Here is a 24901-nt window from a genome sequence, read left to right on the forward strand (position 1 = left end):
ACATAAAATAAAAAATTTTTATGAAGTCAAATGTATTATTTTTTTTTATTTCTTGAGCTTTTGGTGCCATATCTAAGAAATTATTGTCTAATCCAAAGTCACAAACATATACACCTATGTTGTGTTCTTCTGAGGGTCTTATAATTTTACTTTTACATTTAAGTCTTTGATCCATTTTGAATAACTAGCATGAAGTACAGATCAAGTCTCTCTCTCTCTCTCTCTCTTTTTTGCATATGGATATCCAATTCTTCCAGCACTAATTGTCAAAAAGACTATCTTTCCTCCATTGAATTGTTTTGCAACTTTGTAAAAAAAAAAAAATCAATTGGCTCCACTCCTTAAATGAGGGCTGCACATATTGTCTTCCTTCCAAAGAAGTACAATGTGGAAAGGGGCAACAGTAATTCTGAAGTATATAAAGTAATAAGTTACAAATACTACTTTGGCCAGGGGACCGCAGTTAAAATCAACAAAGTCATGTGGTTGGTATACATATGATGGGATGAAATGGTACTTTATCTCCATAATCTTCCTCCCCCAAATTCATATCCCCACTCTAATCAGAAGAAAAACATCAGACAAATTCCAGGTGAAGAATATTATACAAGATATCTGAACAGCATTCCTCAGAAATGTCAAGGTTGTTATAAACAAGAGGAGCTAACGGAAACAAAGCAACTTAAATGTAATGTATCCTGAATGGGATTCTGGAACAGAAAAAGGACTTTAGGTAAAAACTAATGAAATCTGAACAAAGCATGGTTTTAAATTAATAATGTATTGATATTGGTTCATTAACTTTCATAAATGTACCCTTTATACTTAATAAATAAAATATTAATCATGGAGGACACTAAGTGTGGGATCAATGGGAACTCTCTGAACTATCTTTTCAAATTTTCTGGTACACTTTTTGAAAAAATAAAGTTGATTTAAAAATATCAATTGCCTCTATTTGTATCTGTTTCTCAATTCTACCTATCCCATGGATCTGTGCATCTAAATTTTCCCCTATAACCCACTCTCTTTTTTTCAGCTTCATTGTTGACATAGTTGACATAGGCATAGTTGACAACTACAATTGTAATATACTTAAGGGGTATGACATGATGATTTGATATCTATATACATTGTGAGAGGATTCTCTCTATCAAGTTAATTAACACATCTAGCACCTCACTGATTTCCTTTTTTTTTTTAAAGTGTCCACTTTTGACCACTGTAAGTCATATGGCCACTACTGTCCTTTTGACCAGTGTAAGTCATATGGCCAAGGTCATTGTCAGAGTAGAGAGAGACTACAAAGTTACATGGCAAAGCTTACGGATATAGGGAGGCCATTAATTAGGGTCTTTAATGCAGTCAGTCTACCATGGGTCTGAAGCCATTGTGACTCCTAACACTTTGTGTAGAAGATCTGTTTTATCGCTTCAAAACGTATCTGAAATTCAGAGATAAGAGTTGGTGTACATCTCTTCTCATTCACCATTGGGCACTTGGTGGGTCCTTTCAATAAGTAAATCACATCTTATAGTTCTGGACAATTTTGCTGGTTTTATTGATTCTGTGCCCTCTCTTTTTCCTATTTTCTCTTTTTGGAACACCTGTTTGAATTTTGATCTCTTGGACCATTCTTCTAATTTTCTTATATTTTCTTACCTATTTTCCATTTCCCTGTCTTTTTGTCCTATTTTCTGGGAGATCTTCATTTTATAACTGTCCTAGTGAATATTTTTCTTTCTATAACCATATTTTAAATTTCTTAGAATTCATTTTTGCTCTGATTATTCCTTTTTACAGTATACTTTTCCTTGTTCACATTACAATATCATTTTAACTTCTCTTATGTGTTTGAAAACCTTACTTTTTTTTTTTTTGAGAAGTTGTCTTCTCTCTCTATAGTCTCCCTTTACTCCAAGTTGCTTTTTATTGTTTTTGTTTTTAATGTTAGAGGCTGTATTCATTTTTTAGGGCTGCTGTAACAAATTACCATAAACTGAGTGGCTTAAAACAGCAGAAATTTATTTTCTCACAGTTCAGGCAGCCAGAAGTCCAAAATCAAAACGTTGACATGCTTGGTTCCTTCTGGAGATTCTGAAGGAGAAACTATCCCATGTTTTTCTCCTAGCTTCTGGTGGTTGCCAGTAATCCCTGGTGTTTCTTGGCTTTTGGCGGCATGACTCCAATCTCTTCCTCCTTCTTCACATGGTCATGTTCCTTCTGTGCATGTCTATGTCTTTGTGTCCAAAGTTCTTTTTCTTATAAGGATCCTCGTCATTGGATTAGGTTTAACCGTAGTCTGGCATACATTCACTTTAACTTGACTACATTAGCAATTATATATTGCTTATTTCCAATAAGATGGCATTCGGAGGTTCCAGGTGGATTTGAATTTGTGGGGGAGGGCGGGTGTAGGAGCTACTAGTCAACCAAGTACAGAAGTTTCCTAAGATGTGTGTTAATTCTCCATTGTCTGTCTGTTCCAGATGTCTATTGCTGTGTAACAAATGACCCCAAATTTAGTGGTGTAGAACAACAAACATGTTACTTTAATAGTCTATAGAAACTGTAAGATACTAATAAATGTGGATTGCCACTAGGTTTGTGGTAATGTTACACAGCAAGAAATGATAAGACAGAACCATTGTGAAATTAGATTCTGTGTCTTTTAATTTACTTGTATGGAAGAAACTTTGATAAATGAGAGAGTTACACTTTGCCATGTTGGGAGACAGTTCTGCTTGCCTTTCAAGGGGGGCAGTCTGCCCTTGTTTCTTTGGTAGGAAACCTTGGAAGACAGAAACAGTGTCTGTCTTTGGAGCAAAGGGAAGGTTTGTTTATAGCCTTTGTTTTTTTTTAATATTTTTTTTATTATATTATGTTAGTCACCATACAGTATATCCCTGGTTTTTGATGTAATGTTCCATGATTCATTAGTTGTGTATAACACCCAGCGCATCATGCAATACGTGCCCTCCTTACTACCCATCACCAGCCTATCCCATTCCCCCACACCCCCTCCCCTCTGAAGCCCTCAGTTTGTTTCCCAGAGTCCATAATCTCTCATGCTTCATTCCCCCTTCTGATTACCCCGCCTTTCTTTCTTTTTTTTTTTAGATTTTATTTATTTATTTGACAGAGAGAGAGAGCCAGCGAGAGAGGGAACACAAGCAGGGGGAGTGGGAGAGGAAGAAGCAGGCTCCTAGCAGAGGAGCCTGATGTGGGGCTCGATCCCAGAACGCTGGGATCACACCCTGAGCCAAAGGCAGACGCTTAAGGACTGCGGCACCCAGGCGCCCCTACCCCCCCTTTCTTTATCCCTTTCTTCTCCTACCAGTTTATAGCCTTTGAAGACAGAGATCGTGTCTCCTTTTGAGCAAAGGGCAGACGTTCTTACTGCCCATTACTAAAGGGTTTTCTAACCTCACTGTTCCTTTCCTGTAATGTAACCCAATGTATGCAGGTGTCATGTGGCCTTCCTCACATCACTCTGTGGGAATTGGGACTCTGGGCACTGGCACAATAATGTTGCTACTCTGCTGTTACTGCTCGAAGTAATAAATCATCCTTCGTCTCTGACCCAGTGGTTTTCTGGCTTCTACTGGCATTCATGGAACTGTGGCAGGCAGATAGGGTAAAATTTCAGACCCTCAGAATTCTTGAAAAGCTATAGAGAATGAGGTACAGCACATATTCACCTGTGGAAATTGGAAAGCATTTTTTTTTTTTTTTTGCAGAGGCAGAAATGTAAAGACTATACAAAATTACCTCTGAACCTATCAACGAGGCAAGTGAGAATGCAAGCTGTGTAGTTCTTCTTTCTCAGCATGTGGTGTTACTCCTTCTCTACCAACCTCAACTACTCATCCTCACTTGATAAAGTCTCCATACCTGGGAATAGTTAGGCAAGAATGATGGCTGAGAATACCTTTATCATTGAGGGATTTTAGAAAGCACTACCTTAATTGTTGCTTGTTATGTTACGGGAACTGTCGTCCCTTCCACAGAGCGACTGCTTGCTGCCATTTGTACCTAAGGTCCCCATTCTGTACTGTACAATAACATATTCCCTACTATGAAGAAGTCCATTACCATCACCATTTCAAGTCTTGTGGCCTTCTAATTTAGCAGTTATAGTAATAGCAAAGAGACCCAGAGGCCTAAAATAGTAAAGGATTGCTGGTTAAAATCAGAATTGGGAACCAAGAACTTGATATAAAATGTACTAATCAAACTAACCTGAGTTACCTTTGAAAAAAAAAGATGGTTGAACGCAATCTTTTATTATTTAGTTTCCACAAGCCACCTACTCTCAATTATATCTCTAATTATAGTTCTCTAAGATTGTTGTGTTTTTCTTGGGGGAAAATGGGTTATTATTTGAAAAGGTAGCATTTAAATTGTGCAATCAAAATACCATAAACCTTCTGTTTGATAAAGAAAAATTTTAGATCAGAAATATGAACTCTCTAAGATGGGAGAAGCTTTGATTAAATGAATAAACCCCTAATTTCCTAGGTCTTTAGGCTTCCTGTTTGCTCAATGCAATGCTGAAAATTGTTGCTGATTTTGCAACTGTTTTTTGCAATTACATTGTGAGACATAAAGTTGGACCAGCCAGGCTAGCCATATATTTGAAATGGAGAAGACATTGTGTTTTATATGCTGTGAGGTTCACTTCCCTGAACTGCCCCAATACCTAACGTCCCAGAAGGTAAGGGTTTGCTCAGCTGTGTATAAAGCCTGCCTTTGTCATTTTAGATTAGGGTGACCAGTAGTTGCATTTGACGTGGGATATCTGGTTTTAAATCTGAAAGTCCGGTGTCCTGGGAAACCCCAGTGCTGGGAAAATTGGGATGGATGACTGGTCACTTTACTTTAAATGTAAATTCTAACCCCTATGCTTGAATTGACTTCACGTTTGTGAACCATGTATTGGAAAACTGAATACATTCAGAAAACATTATGTGATCGCTCATTAATTGTACCTCTTGTTATTCACTTACCATGTAAATGAACTGGTAACTGTCCCCTGACTCTTTGGGTCCTTCTTCTTCAATCCTGTAAAAATCAAGTATGATTTCAGGCATTTGAGAAGGAGCTTGTTTTCCCTGTCTCTCCTCTGCAGTAGTTCAAACACAGAAAACTTGGCCTTAACTGAAGTCCTTTTGTAGTTTCTGAGACTATGAAGTTGTCAAGAACTGGAGGGTGGGATGGGGTCAGCTGTGGGCCCAGTGCAGGCCTGGTAGAGAGTCAGATATAGGGCCCTGGGCAGGCCCAGAGAGGAAGGGGAGAGGGGAGGCAGCAGCAAGGGCTCAGAGGAGAGGAAGAACCTGGCATACATTTCACTCTCAGCTAAAACGGGAGGTCTAAGGCCTTCTTACCAGACAGATATTGGAAACAGCAGCGGGCTGCTACTGAGAATGACCCCAATGCTCCCAGCCTCCTGATATAATCCTCTCTCACCCCTGAGTGTGACTTCCTTCTAACCTTCTAACCCTCAAAGGTGATGAGATGCCACTTTTGTGGTTAGACTATATAAGATTGTGTAAGATTGTGACTGATTTTTTTTTTAAGATTTTATTCATTTTTTGGGGGGCGGGGAGAGAGAGAGAAGAAGCAGGGGGAGGGGCAGAGCGAGAGGGAGAAGGAGACTCCCCACTGAGCAGGGAGCCCTATGTGGGGCTTGATCCCAGGACTCCTAGATCATGACCTGAGCAGAAGGCAGACGCTTAACCGACTGAGCCACCCAGGTGCCCAATTGTGACTGACTTCTTGCTGGTAAACGCTATTGCCTTCTTGGCTTGCATGCTTTGATGATATTGGGGAACCCCATGTAGAAAGGAACTTTGGGTGGCCTCTAGTTGCTGAGGACAGCCTCTTGCTGACAGCCAGCAAAGTGCTGAAGCCCTTAGTCCTATAACGACAAGAAACTGAATTCTGAGTGAGCCTGGGAGCAGAACTTTCCCCAGCAGAGCCTTGGATGACACCATACACCAAGTAACACCTTTACTGCAGCCTTGTGAGACCCTAAGCAGAAGACCCATTGAGGCCTATCCTCCTGACCCACAGAAATTGTGACATAATAAATATGTTACTCTAACCCACACATTTTGTGGTAATATTATTATGCAGCAATAGCTATTTATGCACAGATTTGTATATTTTGTCACAAATAGATTAAAAGTGACAAATAGGGATTTTATTCAATATTTTTGGCACACCAATTATATATGGAGGATTTTGTTAATTACTCGGTAAGTACTCCAACAAAAGAGGTCTACTTCATAATACTGGATATACCTGTATCTGTATCCAAAACGCAACCTCAGGAGGCCTAAAAATAATCCATGCTTGTTTGGAGGACATGGCAGAAGTGCAGTGAGTTGGTTGCCTGTAGGAGTCTACACCAGGGCTTCCGTGTTCCAAGCCAAGGGGATGCCTCAAATGCTAGCAGAAGAGAATGGAAGGATGATGGAGATAGCAGGAGATGACTATTGTCTGAAACTCCTGGATTTGTGGTCTGGACCCCCATGAGCAGAAGTTAGTGGCAGAAGCTAGAAGATTTGTCTTCTTAAGAGACTTTGTCAGACCATGAGTGCAAGCAGTACTGTTATTGACATTGGAGTGCTGTCATGGGACAGAATGACGTGTTCGGCTATTCTGCAGGAACACAGCCCTGCTCTGGCACCTGAGGATGGATGGTCTTTGGGAGTACTGGATGGGCAATGTCAACATCACCCTTGGTGCCCTCACAGAGGACATCGTTGGCTGAGGCTACAGAGAAGCATCTTGAGAGAATTTGCGAGGAACACCCAGGACAGAGGAGAGCTGAGTGAATCCTTTCAGTGACTCTGCTTTACAGACTGGGTAACTAGCAGCATAAGAAACTCCTTATGGATTGTGCTGCCTGCGTACCTTAAAAGACAGAGCTGGTGGCAAGATGAATGAGTGCTGATGTCCAAGCTGCAGAGAATGAAGGAAAGGGGAAAGGAAGCAGGAAGGATGAGAAGTACTGTGCTAGTGCTGCTTCACACACGCTGCCTGAACACCAGGCAGGAGTCTGCTTGGCAGATGGCCCACTCAGCCACACACATCTCCTGACAGGTGGTGCAGAGAAAACATGCCTTACAATAGTCCACCTGGGGGAGAAGAAAAGAGAATTTATTTGTCTGGCTCCTTCTGGTCTTGTTCCTACTGATCGATTTGCCTTGATCAAAATTTGCTCCCTGTATCAGGCCAGGGAAGTCTGGGGATATTTTGGTTTCAGGCAAATGACTTGTAGTGAAAGGCAGGTCTCTTCAAACTTCTTAAAGTCTTAGTCCATTTGGGCTGCTGTAACAAAAATACCATAAACTGCCTGGCTTATCAACAATAAACATTTATTTCTCACAGTTCTGGAATCTGGGACGGCCAAGATCAGGGTGCTGGCAGGCTGGGTGTCTGGTGACACCTGCTGTCTGGTTCATTGATAGCTGTCTTTTGCTGTGTCCTCACTTGGTGGCAGGGGCAAGGGACTTCTGTGGGGTCTCTTTAGAAGTATACTAATCCCATTCATGAAGGCTCCACCCTTATGATCTAAGCACCTCCTAAACGTCCCATTTCCTAATACCATCACATGGGACATTAGGTTTCCACACACGAATTTAGGCGGGACACAAACTATTCAGTCCTCAGCAACCTCTCTCCTGTTGGAGTGAAGAATTCTGAGAAAAAGCATTCAAGCTACACCCTGAAGGCTGACATTCCAAATAAAAGGAAGAGAATGAACCAAGATACCAGGGTCGCGAAGTGAAAACGTGTTAGGGGAATCCCAGTGGACATAAAGTTTCAGCCAACTTTACATTTCTGGATAAATAACTTGAACTTTATTTTTTGGCAATAGGACGCTTATCAATACTTTTAACCTAAAGATACCACGCAATTGGAGATTAGAGCTCAAGAAAGTTTTCTAGTTTCCGTAAGTGCGATATTGTACAGTTGAATCCACAGACACAGAGGGAGCGATAAAGCTGGATTCTTAACCTGGGTCTATGAATGGGTCCGGAACCCAAAAAGTTAAAGTGCCCTGCCAAAGAGAGAAAATCAGCACGTCCCTTTCTGTCCCAAGCCTGGAAGTACATACCTCCCGTTTGGGGGTCAGGAGACTGGAGTGAAACTAGCCCGAATATCTCCTAATTCAGAGTTAAGAGGCAGTTCTAGTTGTAATGACATGACTGGAGAAGATCTGGACGCCAGGATGGACCTGTCACGGTACACACTCCGGCAGAGGCAGGCCGGCTTTGAAGGGCCGCGTTGCGCTAAGGGAGGTTGAAGCAGCCTGCAAATCCTGCGCCGCGCTTTCTTCCCGCAGCTGCGCAGGCGCTAGGACGGAGATATTGCCGCGCGCCTCCTGCGACGCCCCACCCCGTCCCGCCCCTGCGCGAGGCAGGACGGGAAAGCCAAGATGGACGCGTTCATTTGAACCTCTCGCCTGAGTGGCTTCCCAGCACTTCAGCCTGTCGTCGCAGTCACGCCAGCAGCTGCTGCCCATTCTTCCTCCGGAATAGGGGAGGGAGAGGGAATGAGAAGCTGCAGCGGCCGAGGAGTCACCGTGACCGACCCCGCCGCTGCCCTCGGGCCCCCTCGGCCCCGCGCCTCCGGGGAGCAGCCGGGGCTCGCCGCGCCTGACGCGTCCCGAGTTACACAGGTGCGGGCCCGGGCCCGCAGCGTCCGGTGGTTCACCGCATGTCCTGTGACCCTCGCACCCGAGGTTGACCTGCGTTCGGTGACCGGAGGGCTGGGAGCCCAGGGGCAGGCCCTGAGCGCGCGTTCGCGCCAAGTGGCCCCCGGCCTAAGGACTGGGCTTTCCGGGGTGCACCTCCCCGCGCCGCTCCTCGCTGACTTCCTTCCTGAGCTAGAAGCGGTGTTCCATGTGGGCCTCAGCTTCTACATCGGCCCCTTGCTCTGCCTTTTTGCGGAGACTCTATGCAAGATGCCTTTCCTGTGCATTTGGGTCTCTTCTTGAAGCAATTTTGTGGTTACCTTTGGCACGGTAGTTTTTGTTTATGGTAAACAATGCCGATAACTTGATTTATAGCTTATCAGTGTAACATAGTACTTTCATATGTAGCTTTTTATGTTGCCCTAATAAGTAAACACACAGAAATTTGGGGGACTATGAAAGTATTAAATATATTTTAATCGTACAAAAAGATGTTGCACTGTTAAAATAATTATGTAATAATGTAATTTTCTCAAAGTTTTAATAGAATAACATTTCGAAATTGCACAACTGAAGTTGGATAAAGTCGCAAGTTTAATGCTGGCTATCCTGTTGACTAGGAAATAGGAAGACCAGCAGTTTTGTTGTTTTCTTGTAAGTTTTATAAGGCACGTTATTAGTGATGTTCTAAGTTCAACTGTTCTCGATTCTGAATTTTAGCAGGAGGAAATAAGTGCCACCATTGTGACATACAGTTGTCTCAGGAATAATGTTAATTCACAATAAAATAGCTGTGCACCTCTGGTTGCTGCATAGGATCTACAGAGGCTTTGAGATACTGCAGCAAGGAAAACTGATGCCAAAAAAACCTCAAATGAGAAATCTAAATCAAATTTAATTAAACTCTTAATCATGAGTGCTTTTCAGATACTAAAGGTTGTCTGTGGTGCTGACATCAAATGTTTGTTTTGATTTCTGTGTTTGAGGATTGCAGTTTAAATGTGATGCCACAAAACCTATTTTGAATGTAGGTTTTGTCTCAGAGACAGAACTGTCATCCACTTTATATACCACATTGCAGAGTATCAGAATTTTATTAGCTGTCGATTACTGTATATAGAAATGTCTTGGAGGTAAAGGAGCATTTTTCCACCCACAGCTCATCTACATCTAATGAATTGTACTGTAATAGATTGTGTTAATGAAAAGCTAACACTCTTAAATTTGCTACAAGCATGACTATTCCATGGCCGGGGTTATTCATGCCTTGGTTCTGGTTTGACCAAAAAATGGAATTCATTGTAGTTATATGTTTAAATGAATTGGGGTGTCAAAACTGCTGATGACACTTGATAGTTATTAGGTCTTTTGTGGACTGGTCAACTAAAAGCAGTACTTCAACTACTGATGAGTTAGAAGTAATATTTTTTTGTTTGCTTCATTCCAATATGCCAGTGATCCTTTAGGTATGCTTTTCATGGAATCTGGAATGCCCTTTGATATTATGATTACTTGTATACCTACAATATGATAGGGTTATTTGACACTCATCTAAGGATTAATGACTCTTCTGTAAACCGTTATGATATTTTCATTCAGGTTTTGACTTTAGAAGCTGACCAGAATGTGTTTGAATTCATGCAGAAATAATGTTGATATTTGGAACCCATGTCGAACTTCTATGAAGAAAGGGCAACGATGATTGCAGCCGGGGATTTGCAGGAATTTGTTCCTTTCGGTCGAGACCACTGCAAGCACCACCCTAATGCTTTGAACCTTCAGCTTCGCCAGCTGCAGCCAGCCTCTGAGTTATGGTCTTCTGATGGTGCTGCTGGCTTGGTGGGATCCCTTCAGGAGGTTACAATCCACGAGAAACAGAAGGTTCCATTAAGTTTCCCATTACATTTTTGAAACATATTTATAATTTAAGGCTACTCAGATGAAACAGAGATGAATATGATGTAACTTGTGGAGTAGAGATTCAGATTTGGTAATTTCAATCAAGGCTAAAGTGACGATATTATTGTATTATAGTGTCACAGCTGTTTAGACGTGTAACTCATGGTGTCATAATGAGTGTCAAGTTCAGTAGTATGATTATGGTCTCTTTTAAACGTCCTCTTCACTTAGTATGTAGAGACCAGATTTCATGTTATTTGATGAGTAGATGGTACAGTTAGAAATTGTCCCTACTGCAAAAGATGTGCATGTTTCTAGAGGAGAAAAGAAATGCTACACAAGTAGATAGAGTAGTAATACTTAAATAGGGGAATGAGATGCAAGTATGTATCAGAAAATCAGTCTTTCCTGCCTTATTCCCTTTTCCTATCCAAAATGCCAAATCTCAGAGAGGGGAGGTTTATGTAGTTAGAAATCTAAACTTTTCTTGTTCCCATTCATTTTGATGGTTTGGACAAGGGAAGGAAGGTGAGTGTATACGCAGTTGTGAAACAGGGAAATCTGCATTATGCATAAACTCTGCCAGTGATTCCCATGTGTACCTCACTACTCCCTTTCCATCACCCCCGCATGTGCTTAATATACCTTTTTAGTGTCCCAAGTATGTTGGTTTCATTCTATAGATAAGTATAATTTTTGTTTGTTTATATTTTTGGCAGAATAAATGTATTATAACATAAGGCAGTTAATATGGAGAATTTTTAAGTGAATTTTTGTTCATGAAATCCTGTAAGATTTATAATACACATCCATTCTGTTAATCAGTGGCACCAAACCTTCTGAGAGTTGGGTTTGGATTGAGTCTTAATCCACAGGCAGAGAGAGAGAGAGTAGGAGACTTGTATCTGGATGACCATTTGATTTAATTAATAAATCTTGTTCCATACTATTGAAAAAGAGAGTGCTTTAACATGTCTTACATTTGTTAATTTTTAAGGAAAGCTGGCAGTTAAGGAAAGGTGTCAGTGAAATTGGAGAAGAAGTGGATTATGATGAGGAACTCTATGTGGCTGGAAATATGGTGATCTGGAGCAAAGGAAGTAAAAGCCAGGCATTGGCTGTTTATAAAGCGTTTACAGTTGACAGTCCTGTTCAACAGGTGAGTTGATTTGAATTTTAGCATTTAGTTGACTATTTAACACTTTTTTTTAAAAAAAGCTTTTATCTTAGAATTTAACAGAAATGATAAAAACATAGCTTAATGATCCCAACAGCTGGATGTATATTTTAAAATGTAGTGAAGATAATGGTAGGAAAATAAAAATTTCATTTGTTTTCTGTGTCATTACTTTTTTTATACTGTCCTTTGTCAGTTTAATGATAATCTTTAAACATTGTCCTTGATTAATTTGATTGTCAATAAAAATTTATAAGACATTAAGGGTACAAAAATATTTTAACACATGATGATTATAATTGATTGCAGAGTTTTGAATAAAAAAAATTGGGCTCAGAATAATACTCACAGAGAAAGGGAAAGGAAAAAACACCTAGTTTACTATTGTTGTAGTTGACTCTTAAGCCTGTGTTCTGAAATAGGTAACTAAAGGGAAAGAATTAAGCATTTGCCATGCCTTTTTGGAAGACATGCAGTTCATCTCCAGTTAATAAAGGAAAACCCTTATTTATAAAATGCTGGTGAATAAATAAAAAGGAAATGGTAAGATTAGAAAATGACCATTTTTTTAACCTCGCATGTAAACTGATAGAGACAAAGACTGTAAACGGACACTAACACTGTTGGGTAAAAGGATACAACCATAGCACCAAGGTGTCACCCTGTGGCTTACTTGTTAATGTGAAGGAACAAATGTATCTCTACTTGTGAAGCATCTGTTGGTCTCCACCTCAACCAAATTGATTGAGTTTATCATCACTGGTAGTGGGGAAGAGGAGTAATACGCACCTCTAGCTGTAATGCAGCATGACGTACATGATGTCATTTACTAAGTTGTCTTCTCAGAAATACTTAACTTCACTATCTAGGTCTAACTTTTAATCATAGGAAATATGGGGATAAGAGGATCAACTTTTAAAATATCAGGAGATGAGGAATGGGTTGGATGTGTAGATGAAACAAGAATGGCCAAAGCTTGATAATTATTGAAGCTGGTGGATGGGAATTCATTGCTATTCTGTTTACTTAATATATATTTGAAATTTCCCATAATAAAAAGTTTAAAGAAAAAACGCCATGAGAAAACAATTGGGGGGACGGTCTACATTCTGGTCTCTTTAAAATGTCAGGGAGAGGTCACTTCTCGCCTTTCGGCTAAAATCAAGTGTAAAAAGTCAGGGAGAAAGAAAGAAAAGGTGGGGATTGCTCTAGATTAAAAAAGACTAAAGGGGCATTCAAATTTTGAAATTTGTTAAATGGACTTTGAATCCTGGTTCTAGAAAATCAGCTAAAAACATTTTTTGGGAAAATTTGAAAAACTTGCAAATGGACTGGCTATTAAGTGATGTTAGAAAGTTATTTTCTTCTTAGGCAGGATGATGGTTTTGTTGCTATATAGGAAAACATCTTTATTTGTAGGAAGTGCATGGTGAGGTGTTTAGGGGTAAAGTGTCATGATGTGTAATTCAAATAGTGCCCCCTCAATCCCATATATACACAAATACATGCACATAAACAGATAATGGCAAAATATGAATAACTTAGATTTAGGTGAGACAGATTTTCAGTGTACTACTTCAACTTTTCTTACTGAAAATTTTCAGAAATAAAAAGTTGAGGGAAAAAGGAATACATTTATAATAGTTGGATTGGTAGGCTGTTTATAAGATTTTGGAGGTTTTTTGACTAATGTTAAATTTCTTATTGGTAAACACTGAAACATTTGTACCAGGACACTGCTTATTTATTATTTTTACGTTAATTCTTTCCTCATGAGCACTATACTCTTCTAACAATTTATTGGGAAAGATAAACTGAATTATTTTGAAACCTAAGGGCATGTGTGAAAGTGTTTCTGTTCAGAAGTGTTAAAGTCAATGATCTTTTTTTTTAAAGATTTTATGTATGTATGTATGTATGTATTAGTGCTCATGCCTGCGTTCACTTGTGCAAGCTGGGGAAGGGGAAGAGGTAGAGGGAGAGAGAATCCCAGGCAGGTTCCACGCCCAGCATGGAGCCCTATGTGGGGCTCAGTCTCACGACCCTGAGATCACAACCTGAGCTGAAATCAGGAGTTGGACGTTCAACCAACTAGGCCACCCAGATGCCCTGCCAGTGATCTTTTTGATGATGATTTTTCTGTATGTAATTCATATGATTAGTGTAGATGTGAAAAATGGACTTGATGATAGTTCTTTGCTTCTCTGTTTCCATCTTCGTTTCTCCCAAGAATGATTTCCTGTTTACTGGATTCCATGGATATGTGGTTAGATGTTTTCTCTCTTTTCTCTTGTCTCCTTTCTCTTAAGATTGCTTATAAGTAGGGGTGCCTGGGTGACTCAGTCGGTTAAGTGTCCAACTCTCAATTTCTGCTCAGGTCATGATCGCAGGGTCATGAGATCAAGCCCCAAGTCAGGCTCTGTACTGGGTGTGGAGCCTGCTTAGGATTCTCTCTCTCCCTCTCTCTCTCTGTTCCTCCCCCTCCTCCCCCTGCTCTTTCTCTCTCTCTCAAAAAAAAAAAAAAAAAAAATGGTTAAAGTGGTAAGTTTTATGTTACATGTATTTTACCACATTGGAAAAAAAACATAGGGGTGCCTGGGTGGCTCAGTCGATTAAATGTTTGCCTTCAGCTCAGGTCATGATCCCAGGATCCTGGAATCGAGCCCTGCATTGGGCTCCCTGCTCAGCAGAGAGCTTGCTTTCTCCTGTCCCTCTGCTGCTTCCCCTGCTTGTGCTCGCTCTGTCAAATAAATAAATAAATAAATAAATAAAATCTTTAAAAACAAACATAAAAATGCTGTTAAATAATTTCAACAAGTGATTGTCATGCATGCCAGTTGAAGTCTAATGGCTTTTCCTAGTTTGTATTTTATAAGAGGGGCCTTTTAGAAAGGAAAGTGTTAATTTTTTTGAAGTTTTTTTTCTAAAATGAGTCTAGGACAGTCCGAGAGTGATAAGATCTTTGGGTAAGTCTGGAGATTATAAAATAGCGTGGCGATTTGGAACTCTTCTGATAACTTTAGCTTTCTAAAACTGATTTGCAAACATAGTTTGTCTTTTCTTATAATATTTGTCATTAATTAGTCTAATTTTATTTTATCTTATTCTTTTTTGTTCCCATGGTGTGTGTGTTGAACTGATAAAGAGGGAAAGGTATATGTAGGTGTCATTGTTACTAGTCAGATGCCATTAGTGAAAAGGTTATTATTTAGATACAATTTTCTCAGGTAAGCATTTTGTTTTAATTTTAGGCATTGTGGTGTGACTTCATCATATCACAGGATAAATCTGAGAAGGCCTACAGTAAGTTTCTTTTTTGAAATTTTATTCATCTTACTCCAAATGTTTATCTCATTTTTTTTGTTGTTGTTCAGAATAAGTAGCCACTAATAATAGTGATTTAGCCTAAGTATTTTTTTAATGGTACATTAAAGAATTTATGCTGTTGGGATTGCAGTTCATAATTGTTGAGATTTTTTTTTTTTTTGGAAAAAAATGCATAAATCTTGTTGTACCCTTTCTTTTCAGGTAGTGATGAAGTAGAAAAATGCATATGTATATTGCAAAGTTCGTGTATTAACATGCATAGCATAGAAGGAAAGGATTACATAGCTTCTTTACCTTTTCAGGTGAATTGAATATTTCACTGTTTTTGTGTTTTGTTGTAGAATATTCTTGAATTAATTGGTTGCAGAAATACTGCTATTCTTATGCTTTGTTGTAATCAATAATGTCATTTTTATTAAAATAAAGTAACCAAATTTTAACAGTTTTAATTCTTACCATTTTTCCATCCTTTGCATAAAAAATAAATTATTTAATGAAGTGGATTATGGAGTTTTTTTCCTGAGAGATTTTTTTCAGTTTAAGTTACAGAAAGAAATCATTTTGGTATATTAAAGCACGTGAACAAGATTAGTCTTTTTCCTGTTTCTCATTATCTTTTTTATACCTAGTGTTACTGTTAAAATTTCATCACATTGTCATTTTGGTATTGTTATTAGCCAGTGGCAGGAATTTCTGATTGAACTCTTAGATTTGATTTTGTCTTGGACTTTAAAAAAATATAGCTAATGATCATTGTTTTGTGAATCTTTAAATTGGAAGAAAATCTAATGTTCTATAGTTTCCTAAGCACATATAAAGAGTCATTGCTTTTACTTCTTTTTTTCTGTCCTTTTACCTGATAGGTTGCAAATGTTTGGCCCACCAAATATGGATTGTTGTTTGAACGAAGCAGTTCTACACATGAGGTACCTCCAGGTCCACCCAGGTATTCATTTTACTCAGTTCAGTATATTATTATTTGGGCTCTTTTAGTGTTGGTTTTGAGGTAAAATTGTTTACCTAAAAGTTTGGGATGATGATAATTTCCATGCTAACAGCATAGATAAATGCCATTTTCTCGCATCTCAGTATTGTATACTTACGAGGTCTACTTCTGACTTGGCACTTAATTATCTACTGCTTTCCTCCTCTCCTCCATAGTAAAATTAAATGAACACATACTTACGGATATAAAGACTGTTCTTAGAGCTGTCATTGTTTCGTTGTGTTACTTTGGATAAGTCATTAGAGCTTTCTTAGCTTTAGTTTCCTTATCTGTTTACAGAAGTACTATCATTTACCTCTTAGGATTTATACAAAGATAAAATGAGCTGATGTATATAATCTTTGACATAGGACTTAGTATATATTAGATGCACAGTAAATGGTAGGTGCTTATTGGTAACACGTTTACCTTGTGTCCCTAATAAATTTTGAGCTCATTGAAGGGCAGGAACATATAGTACCTGTCATAGTCTGGTGCAAGTAGTAGACACTGTTTTTAAAAAATTGCTTATAGATTTTAATCTTTCTGTTTAGATAGACGGCCTGTTTTTTTTCTCCTTTTTAAATCACTCCTTAAAAAAAGTAGCCTTTTTATTTACTTGAAGTTTTTCTTCCTTTTTTTTTTGACACTTTTTTGTAAATGAACGTAGGACACTGAATTTCTTTCTTAGCTGCCAAAGACGCACTGCCCCTAAGAGGTTTAAAAAAAAAAAAAAAAAGATTGCCTTATGCTTATTACTCCATTGGCTCTGTATTGTGAAGATTGCTATTTGTAGAGATTCCCTGGGCTGTATCGATTTCCCTGTGTGTGTGCATGCATAGAATTACCATGCACAAGAAAAGATATTTCCAGGAATGAAATAGAAGATACTGTGAAAAATAGTATGTAAAAAATTTAGAGGCTTGCTTTTTGAGATGGTAGATTTCCAGTTGCTTGTATAATCTGGAGAAGATATTTCTTTGCAAGAAAAGTACAAAATTTGCACATGAATGGATTCATTTTGTGTTGGCGATTGACTGATTTTTTGTTTATTACTAGAGAACCTTTACCCACTATGTTCAGCATGCTGCATCCACTAGATGAAATAACCCCACTTGTTTGTAAATCTGGAAGTAAGTGTATTTTTATAAATTCTTTCATATAAGCTCTTTTTTTTAAGGTTGGGGCATAAGAAGAAATGAAGGAGCTTTATGAAAATTGGGCTTGTTTTATGGAAATAAACATTTTTATTATGAAAATATATATTAAAGCAAGAATTTCTTGAATACCATGGTATTAACTATTTTAATAGTTATTCTTTTATTAAAAATAGGGCCTATAGGGGCGCCTGGGTAGCGCAGTCGTTAGGCGTCTGCCTTCGGCTCAGGGTGTGATCCCGACATTGCGGGATCGAGTCCCACACCGGGCTCCTCCGCTGGGAGCCTGCTTCTTCCTCTCCCACTCCCCTGCTGTGTTCCCTCTCTCGCTGGCTATCTCTCTGTCACATAAATAAATAAAATCTTTAAAAAAAAAAATAGGGCCTATAATCAATCAGGAATATTGATATATTCGCTAACCTATCTGTAAATGAGTGTGGACTCTGTTCCTCAGTAATAAGTAAATGAACAATACTTAGATGAACTAAAATTGTTGTTGAAGAAAAAAGTGCAGATTTTTAAGCCTGTACTGTGTACATTTTAATAATTCATTTTCTCTTTATAATAAAATAATTTGTGGAGATGTAGAACTTTTAATATTTCCTACAGGTATTTCTAGATGCTTAAGAATTTAAAAGTGGCCAGACATGATAGGTAATTATAAATAATGAGGACTTGAAAACTGAAAAAAATGTTTATTTTTCTTGACCAATTTTACTTGCACATATTCTGAAATTCCACTGAGGTTTTAATCTTCTGTATTAGAGCTTGGCAAACTACAGCCTATGGGCTAAGTCCAGCCAAAAGCTTGTTTTTGTATATCTTATGAGCTAAGAATGGTTTATATCTTTTTAAAGAGTTGTAGAAAAAAGCATTATGCAGCAGTCAGTATATGGTCCACAAAGCCTAAGCTATTTATTCTCTGGCCTTTTACAGAAAAGTTTGATGATAATTCTGTATTATATTGGTAACAATTACGGACAGCTTAAATAAACATGTTAGAGCCTGTGACCGAATGGTGTGAAGCATTATTGATCACATTTTTGAATAATATTTAATGACCTCAGGAATTGCTTATTCATAATGTTAAGTAGAATAGAAAACTGAATACAGTGATTCTAATTTTGTAAATGCATGAGAAGTGTATGTATACGTGTAGGTAAAAAACACTAGAAGGAATACTTCTTAGTATATTAATAGTGGATATTTTGAGATGGTGGAATTATGAGTGATTTTTATTCATTTCTTTATAAAATATCTCTTATTTTTATAAAATAATTATTTAAAATTAAAAAATATTTTAACAGAGGGAAGCATTTAGGAAGCTGTTAGATAAGATTATAATATCAATTCAGGGTACTACAGAAGTAAAAGCTAAACTCACTAGGAGAAATATTTTGCGTGTATACTCAGTAAATAGTGTACTGTTCAGCTCTGTTGATAGAGGACAGATTTCATACAGAAGAAAAACAGTCAAGAGGTCAAACTTGGCAGAATAGTTGCTTGCAGTTTACAGATCAGTCAGTTGAGTAGCCACAGACCTTCTACCTGTGGGCGATGGGACAGCGAGTCAGCACACATCTTCAACATGTAATTGCATGTATGTGAAACTGAAAATGGTAATGTATTCTTATCTTTATGTATTTTGAGGAAGTTGATGCCCAAAGTAAATTTAAATTCAGGGTAATTATATAACATATTAGTGGATTTTGTATCTTAATTGGCTGGGTTTCTCTTTAGGAATTCTAGAAAGTCACTTCATAAAGAACTGTCTTGCAAAGTTCATTGTTCAATACCTGATCCGCTTCTCTTTTATCATTAAGGTCTTTTTGGTTCATCAAGGGTGCAATATGTTGTGGATCATGCAATGAAAATTGTTTTTCTCAACACTGATCCTTCCATTATAATGACCTATGACACTGTTCAAAGTTTGCATTCTGTGTGGGCTCTCCGGAGAGTCAAAACAGAGGTAAGGATAAAGGCAAGTCACTTCTTAGTATGAAAGGATAGTTAACACTGAAAACTTTCACATGTATTTGGAAGAATCATTTGTGAAATGCATTGAGCTTCTTAGGAAAAAAGAAATATTGTGTCTTTAATAACTGGCTTCTACCCTGAATTCTCACCAGGAAATTACCCTTTTAATCTAATTATTGCCTTTTTTTCCCCCCTTCTCATCATTTTGACTTAAGGAAGAGAATGTTGTCTTAAAGTTCTCTGAACAGGGGGGAACCCCACAGAATGTGGCCAGTAGTAGCTCCCTCACAGCACACCTCAGAAGCCTCTCCAAAGGAGATTCCCCCGTGGCTTCACCTTTCCAGAATTACTCCTCCATTCACAGTCAGAGTCGCTCGACCTCCTCACCCAGTCTACACTCTCGTTCACCTTCTATTTCCAACATGGCAGCTCTAAGGTGGGAATTAAGTGTGGAAGTGTTTCCTTGTTTTAAACAAGATTTCCCAAGAAAGAGATACCTTCTTTTCAAACTTTTCTTAATGTTTTGAAGGATTTAAAATCTCTGTTGACAGCTCTTGGGTATTTTTTTAGGGAAAGTAGCAATTATCCCAGTTGTGTTACTAAGTAAAAGTTCTTTTAAATGAGTCCTATTTAGAAGCTGCCTGTGCTTGTCATAAGATTGGTTGCCTCATTTCCGTCATTAAGTGGCAGCAATTTGATGAATATTAATTGCAAAAATATTTCGGTTTTTCTTTTCTTCCTTTCTTTTTTTTGGTTTTTGCATTAGTTTTTTCATTTTTATTAGTATCTATCTGGTAATATGGGGACATAGTTTCGTTGGTATGTACATACCTGAATGTAAAGGAATGCAGTTTGGACCTTTTTGAATTAAAAAAACAGTTCATGTTCTGAGGCAGAAAATGAACTAATTTTCAGTTTTAAAATTAAAGGATGAATTCTAACAAGAATTTTAAATCTTTAGAATATAATAAAACATGTTAATATGAACCATTTAAGTAGTTATTCCCTTTAAAAAATGTATTTTTGACTGGGATTATGCCATGAATGCACTTGATACATAGAGTTTTAGAAAATATGATTGGGAAGCATGTTCTGTCAGCCTGCCTTGTTAATTGTGATGCCCTCTCTATGTTTATTTTGCAGCCGTGCTCATTCTCCCGCCTTAGGAGTGCACTCTTTTTCAGGGGTGCAGAGGTTCAACCTTTCAAGCCATAATCAGTCTCCGAAGAGACATAGTATTTCTCATTCTCCAAATAGTAATTCTAATGGCTCCTTCCTTGCACCAGAAACAGAGCCAATTGTTCCTGAACTTTGTATTGACCATTTATGGACAGAAACAATTACTAATATAAGGTTTGGGATATATATTTTTCTATTCAAAGAAAAATGTTGATGAAAGTCTTAGAAAATACTTGGTGTTTTTCTTAGAGTTTCCTTTTAATCTTTTAATATAATCAGTTATTAATACTTATAAAAATACAGAGATAAATATTAAGGCTAGCTCAGTTTCAATAAAGGATGTTAATGATATTAAAGTGATTATAAAAATATTCTTTTATCATTTCCTATTTCTTCTTTAGTAGTAAGAATCTCTCAGATTTGAGGTGTTTGATGTTTTAGGGAGAAACAATTTCTGTAGATGGAACTTGGGATTTTATAGTGTTTTTTAAAAGTTTTATCTCTATGTTAGTTGAGTGTTAGCTGTTATTTATGGGAAATGCAACTCAGACCTCTGTTCCGTGTGGTCTTTCTCCTTTTACGTTCTCTTTGGTCATTCATTAATTCAGCCAGTTCCAGTGTGTGTGCTAGTGACTGTGGTTTAACAGGCAAATTGGTCACTGTCCCTGTCCTCAAAAAGAGACAGCTAAAGATGGTGACCCAGAGGCACTGCCTACTCGCTGGTAGGGCTTTGGGAAGTATTTGCTGGGTGGGAAAGGGAAGAAGGACACAGTAGGCAGGATGATCAGAACAGAAGTTTAGAAGTATGAGAGTGTGATATGTACAAATACTCTCACTTTGCTTATGCTGGAAGGAAGGGCAAGGGTTGAGAAAGGGGAGGCTGGAGAGAGAGATTGCCCTTTAGGGCTGCTCTGCCTAATGAGGGCTGTTAAGAAGGTGCTTTATATGTGGGTCATAAACTTAGGGGAAAGAGCAGAGCAATAAATGTGGGAGTTGTTGGCTTATAAGTGGTGATTGAGGCAAGGGAGGTGGATTAGAAGTTAAGGAGTGTGTAGACATTGGGCTCCTGGAGGGCCTGCGAATGAGCTTGCAGTTGCAGAGGTTCTAGTAACCTAGCATCATATGGTAATCATGTGCATGTTGGTTTATAGGACTTTTCCTAAGGAGAGGGTTTTAACATTCATTAGATTCTCATAGGGGGTCTGAGACCTCCAAATAATGGATCTGGTGGTATAGAGTCAGAAGAGAGCTAGGGACTGAAGTCTTGGAAACTTAAGCTTTTGGGGGTAAAAAGAGAGAAGAGCTGCTACAGAAAGAGCAGGAGAAGCAACAGAAGTGTCATGGGACACTGGAAAAGAGAGCCTTTCAAAAAGAAAGCTGCCAGTATTTCCAGGTGGTGGTGAGGTGTGGCACTAAGCAATGAGCTCAGAGAGGAGGTACCTGGATGGCAGTGAGTTCACTGGTGATCTTGGCTGGAGCACTTGGAGAGGGGCTGTGGAGGGAATGGGGTGGAAGAAGTAAATGGGGACCAAGGAAGTGAACGTTGGCATACAGATTATGTTATGGATTGCCTTTGAATGGGGATAAGGATACAAAATTAGAGGGATTCTCAGGGTCATGGGAGAGTTCTGTTACTGCTTAATTACATTAGAGAAAATCAGTCTTCATGACTAAATACCTCAGTGTGTATCTCTAAAATGTAAGGACATCTTACCTAACTACAAGGCCATTTTTACACCTAGCCAATTAACATTAAGTCCTTCATATCATTTATTATTCAGTCCATCTTCATATTTCAAGATTTTTATCTTAATATGAGAGAGTAGGCTGCAAGGGCTATACTCAGTGTAGGGAAAGCATTGAAAATGAGAGAGGAAATGATGGATAGAACGAGGAGCCAAAAAGGAGCACAAGTGGAGAGATTAGCCTTCAGGAGAAAGACAAAAGACAGTGATGGTTATTAGATACATAAGACAGGAGGCTGGGCTCAAGCCTTACAGCTACATTTTCTCTGTGACGCAGAAGGCAAATGCGTGTTCTTAGGGGTTAGGGAATAGGTATAGTTGGAGGAAAGCAAAGCTGTGACTGCAGTGTTGAAGTAGCTTCTCTGTTTTTGTTCTTCATAAAAATTTCCAACATTTAAAAATAATTTGTCTTTAAATATATCTTGGTAAATTGAATATGTTGCAGATTCTCATTTTACAGAATTATGGTCTTCTGTTCTACTCCAAAAAGAAATCTTTGGAAATTAGAGATATGATTTCAGAAAGAGGGTTGAGGGGGGCGCCTGGGTGGCTCAGTCGTTAATTTAATGCATCTGCCTTCGGCCCAGGGCGTGATCCCAGGGTCCTGGGGTTGAGCCCCTCATCTGTCTCCCTGCTCAGTGAGAGGCCTGCTTCTCCCTCTCCCACTCCGCCTGCTTGTGTTCCCTCTCTCGCTGTATCTCTGTCTGTCAAATAAATAAAATCTTAAAAAAAAAAAAAAAGGGTTGAAGTAGAGCCTAATCTGTGAGAGAGAGAAGAGGTCATGTCGGAAGAGGTCTGACCCCTTATACCCTTTAAGGGATAGGGATTCAAGTTTGCAGCTTTAGCAGTATGTAACTTTACTAATATGGAATTAAAAAGATCATTGATAATGGTTAAATTTTTTGTAATTTATTCCCAAAAAAGCTGTGGAATGGACTCAGAATCAAAGAACTGAAAGGAATTTCAGAGATCATGAAGGTCCAATCCTAGAGGTGTTGTGGGGTCTTCAATGTTAATGCTTGGCCCAAGTAGTTTTAAGATTTCTTTCAGGATATTTTCATTAAGAGTTACTGTGGCAGATTTTAGAACCAATGCTGACAATTATTTTATAAATGTATCTACTACAGAGAGAAAAATTCACAGGCCTCAAAAGTGTTTATTACATCTGACCTATGTGGGCAGAAGTTCTTGTGCTTTTTAGTGGAGTCTGAGCTCCAGTTACGGTAAGTGCACGTACTTCCCTTTGATTCTGTGTAAATAAACTTAGGGCTGCTTTTTCTTTCTTTTTTTGACTTAAGTAGCTTTATTGAAATAATTTACATGCCAAAAAATTGACATGTTTTAAGTGTACAATTAAATGATTTTTAGTAAAATTATGGAGTTAATGCAACCATCACTACAATCTGGTTTTATAACACTTCTGTCCCCTTAAAAAGATCCCTTATGTTTGATTGGCAGTTGGTCTCTCTTCTGATTCCCAGCCTCAGGTAACCACTCCATACATAGGCTTTCTACCTAGTAGATTTACCTTTTCTGGAGATTTTATAGAATCATACAAAATGTAGTTTTTTTGTGGGTAGCTTCTTTCAGTTAGCATAATGTTTTTTAGAATCTACCGTGTTTTAACATGTGTGAGTACTTTATTCCTCTTGCAGTATAGTAGTCCATATGTAGATACACCACATTATGTTTAATCCATTCATTTGTTGATGGACGTTTGGTTTCCACTTTTTGACCATAGTGAGTTATGGCCCTGTGAACATTGGAGTGGGAGTCTGTGTGGACATACATGATTTCTTTTTTCTTGAGAAGATATCTACAAGTCGAATTGTTAGGTTGAACCATAAATTCATGTTTAACTTTTTAAGAAGTTGCCAAACTGTTTTCCAAATAGGCTACGCCCTTTTCTATTCCCACCGGCAATCTGTGAGGGTTCTGGTTTTTTTATTGTGTTGTCCGTTTCTTTGTAGCCATTCTAGTGGGTTTGAAGTGTTCTTAATTTTCATTTCCCTAATGACTTATGATGTTGAGCATCTTCTCATGTTCTTTCTAGCCATTTATCTTTTTAGGTAAAAATGTGTATTCAGATCTTTTGTCCACTTATTTACCTTTTCATTTGGAAATAAATGATAAAACACAGACAGTTGCAAAATAGTAGGGGAGCGGTCCTGTGTACCCCGCACTCTATCCCCCAGAGGTAACATCTTATGTAATTATAGTACATGATCCAAACAAGGAAATTGACATCAGTACAATCCACACACCTTATTCGGATCGCATCAATTTTACATGTACTCATTTGTGTGTGTTTATATGATTCCGTGAAGTTTTCTCGTGTGTAGATTTGTGCAAACGCCACAGTCAAGATATAGAACTTCTTTATTACCTCAAAGATGTCCCTCATGCTATTCCTTTATAGTTCCGTACACCAAACCCACCCACCCCCATCCCTGTCCCCTAGTGACCACTAATCTGTTCTCCATTTCCATGATTTTATCATTTGAAAATGTTACATAAATGGAATCATACGATATGTAACCTTTCAAAATTGGCTTTTCCTAGTGAGCATAATACCATATAGATCACTCTAAGCTGTTGCACGTATCAGTAGTTTGTTTCTCTTTTTAATTTTTAGCTGTGTAAAGTTTCAAGAAAGTAATGATAAAACTCAGCTCATCTTTGGCTCCATCACCAACATACACGCAAAGGATGCAGCACCTGTGGAGGTAAATGCAGGCACATATCTTG

The 24901-nt window shown here is 38.3% G+C and overlaps 1 protein-coding gene across 6 annotated transcripts in view; it reads left to right on the forward strand.

The window, feature by feature from the left end:
• The first annotated feature begins 8427 nt into the window (after positions 1 to 8427).
• Positions 8428 to 24901, forward strand: part of ANAPC1 (anaphase promoting complex subunit 1) — a 94164-nt gene continuing 77690 nt past the window's right edge. For 2 of the 6 annotated variants that reach the window (XM_048222649.2, XM_048222650.2), the window contains exons 1-13: positions 8428 to 8692; positions 9246 to 9361; positions 10352 to 10588; positions 11604 to 11765; positions 15035 to 15086; positions 15312 to 15412; positions 15974 to 16056; positions 17155 to 17228; positions 19076 to 19221; positions 19445 to 19665; positions 20373 to 20582; positions 23281 to 23376; positions 24789 to 24879. In XM_048222649.2, the coding sequence (XP_048078606.2) occupies positions 10376 to 10588; positions 11604 to 11765; positions 15035 to 15086; positions 15312 to 15412; positions 15974 to 16056; positions 17155 to 17228; positions 19076 to 19221; positions 19445 to 19665; positions 20373 to 20582; positions 23281 to 23376; positions 24789 to 24879 (1449 nt within the window). In that variant the 5' untranslated portion in view covers positions 8428 to 8692; positions 9246 to 9361; positions 10352 to 10375. Of the gene's footprint in view, positions 9054 to 9245; positions 9362 to 10351; positions 10589 to 11603; positions 11766 to 15034; positions 15087 to 15311; positions 15413 to 15973; positions 16057 to 17154; positions 17229 to 19075; positions 19222 to 19444; positions 19666 to 20372; positions 20583 to 23280; positions 23377 to 24788; positions 24880 to 24901 lie in introns of those variants that run through there. The other 4 variants (XM_026480387.4, XM_044391568.3, XM_057309075.1 and 1 more) reach the window with 3 other exon arrangements.

The sequence above is a fragment of the Ursus arctos genome, unplaced genomic scaffold, assembly GCF_023065955.2.
Source record: "Ursus arctos isolate Adak ecotype North America unplaced genomic scaffold, UrsArc2.0 scaffold_8, whole genome shotgun sequence".
NCBI lineage: Eukaryota > Metazoa > Chordata > Mammalia > Carnivora > Ursidae > Ursus > Ursus arctos.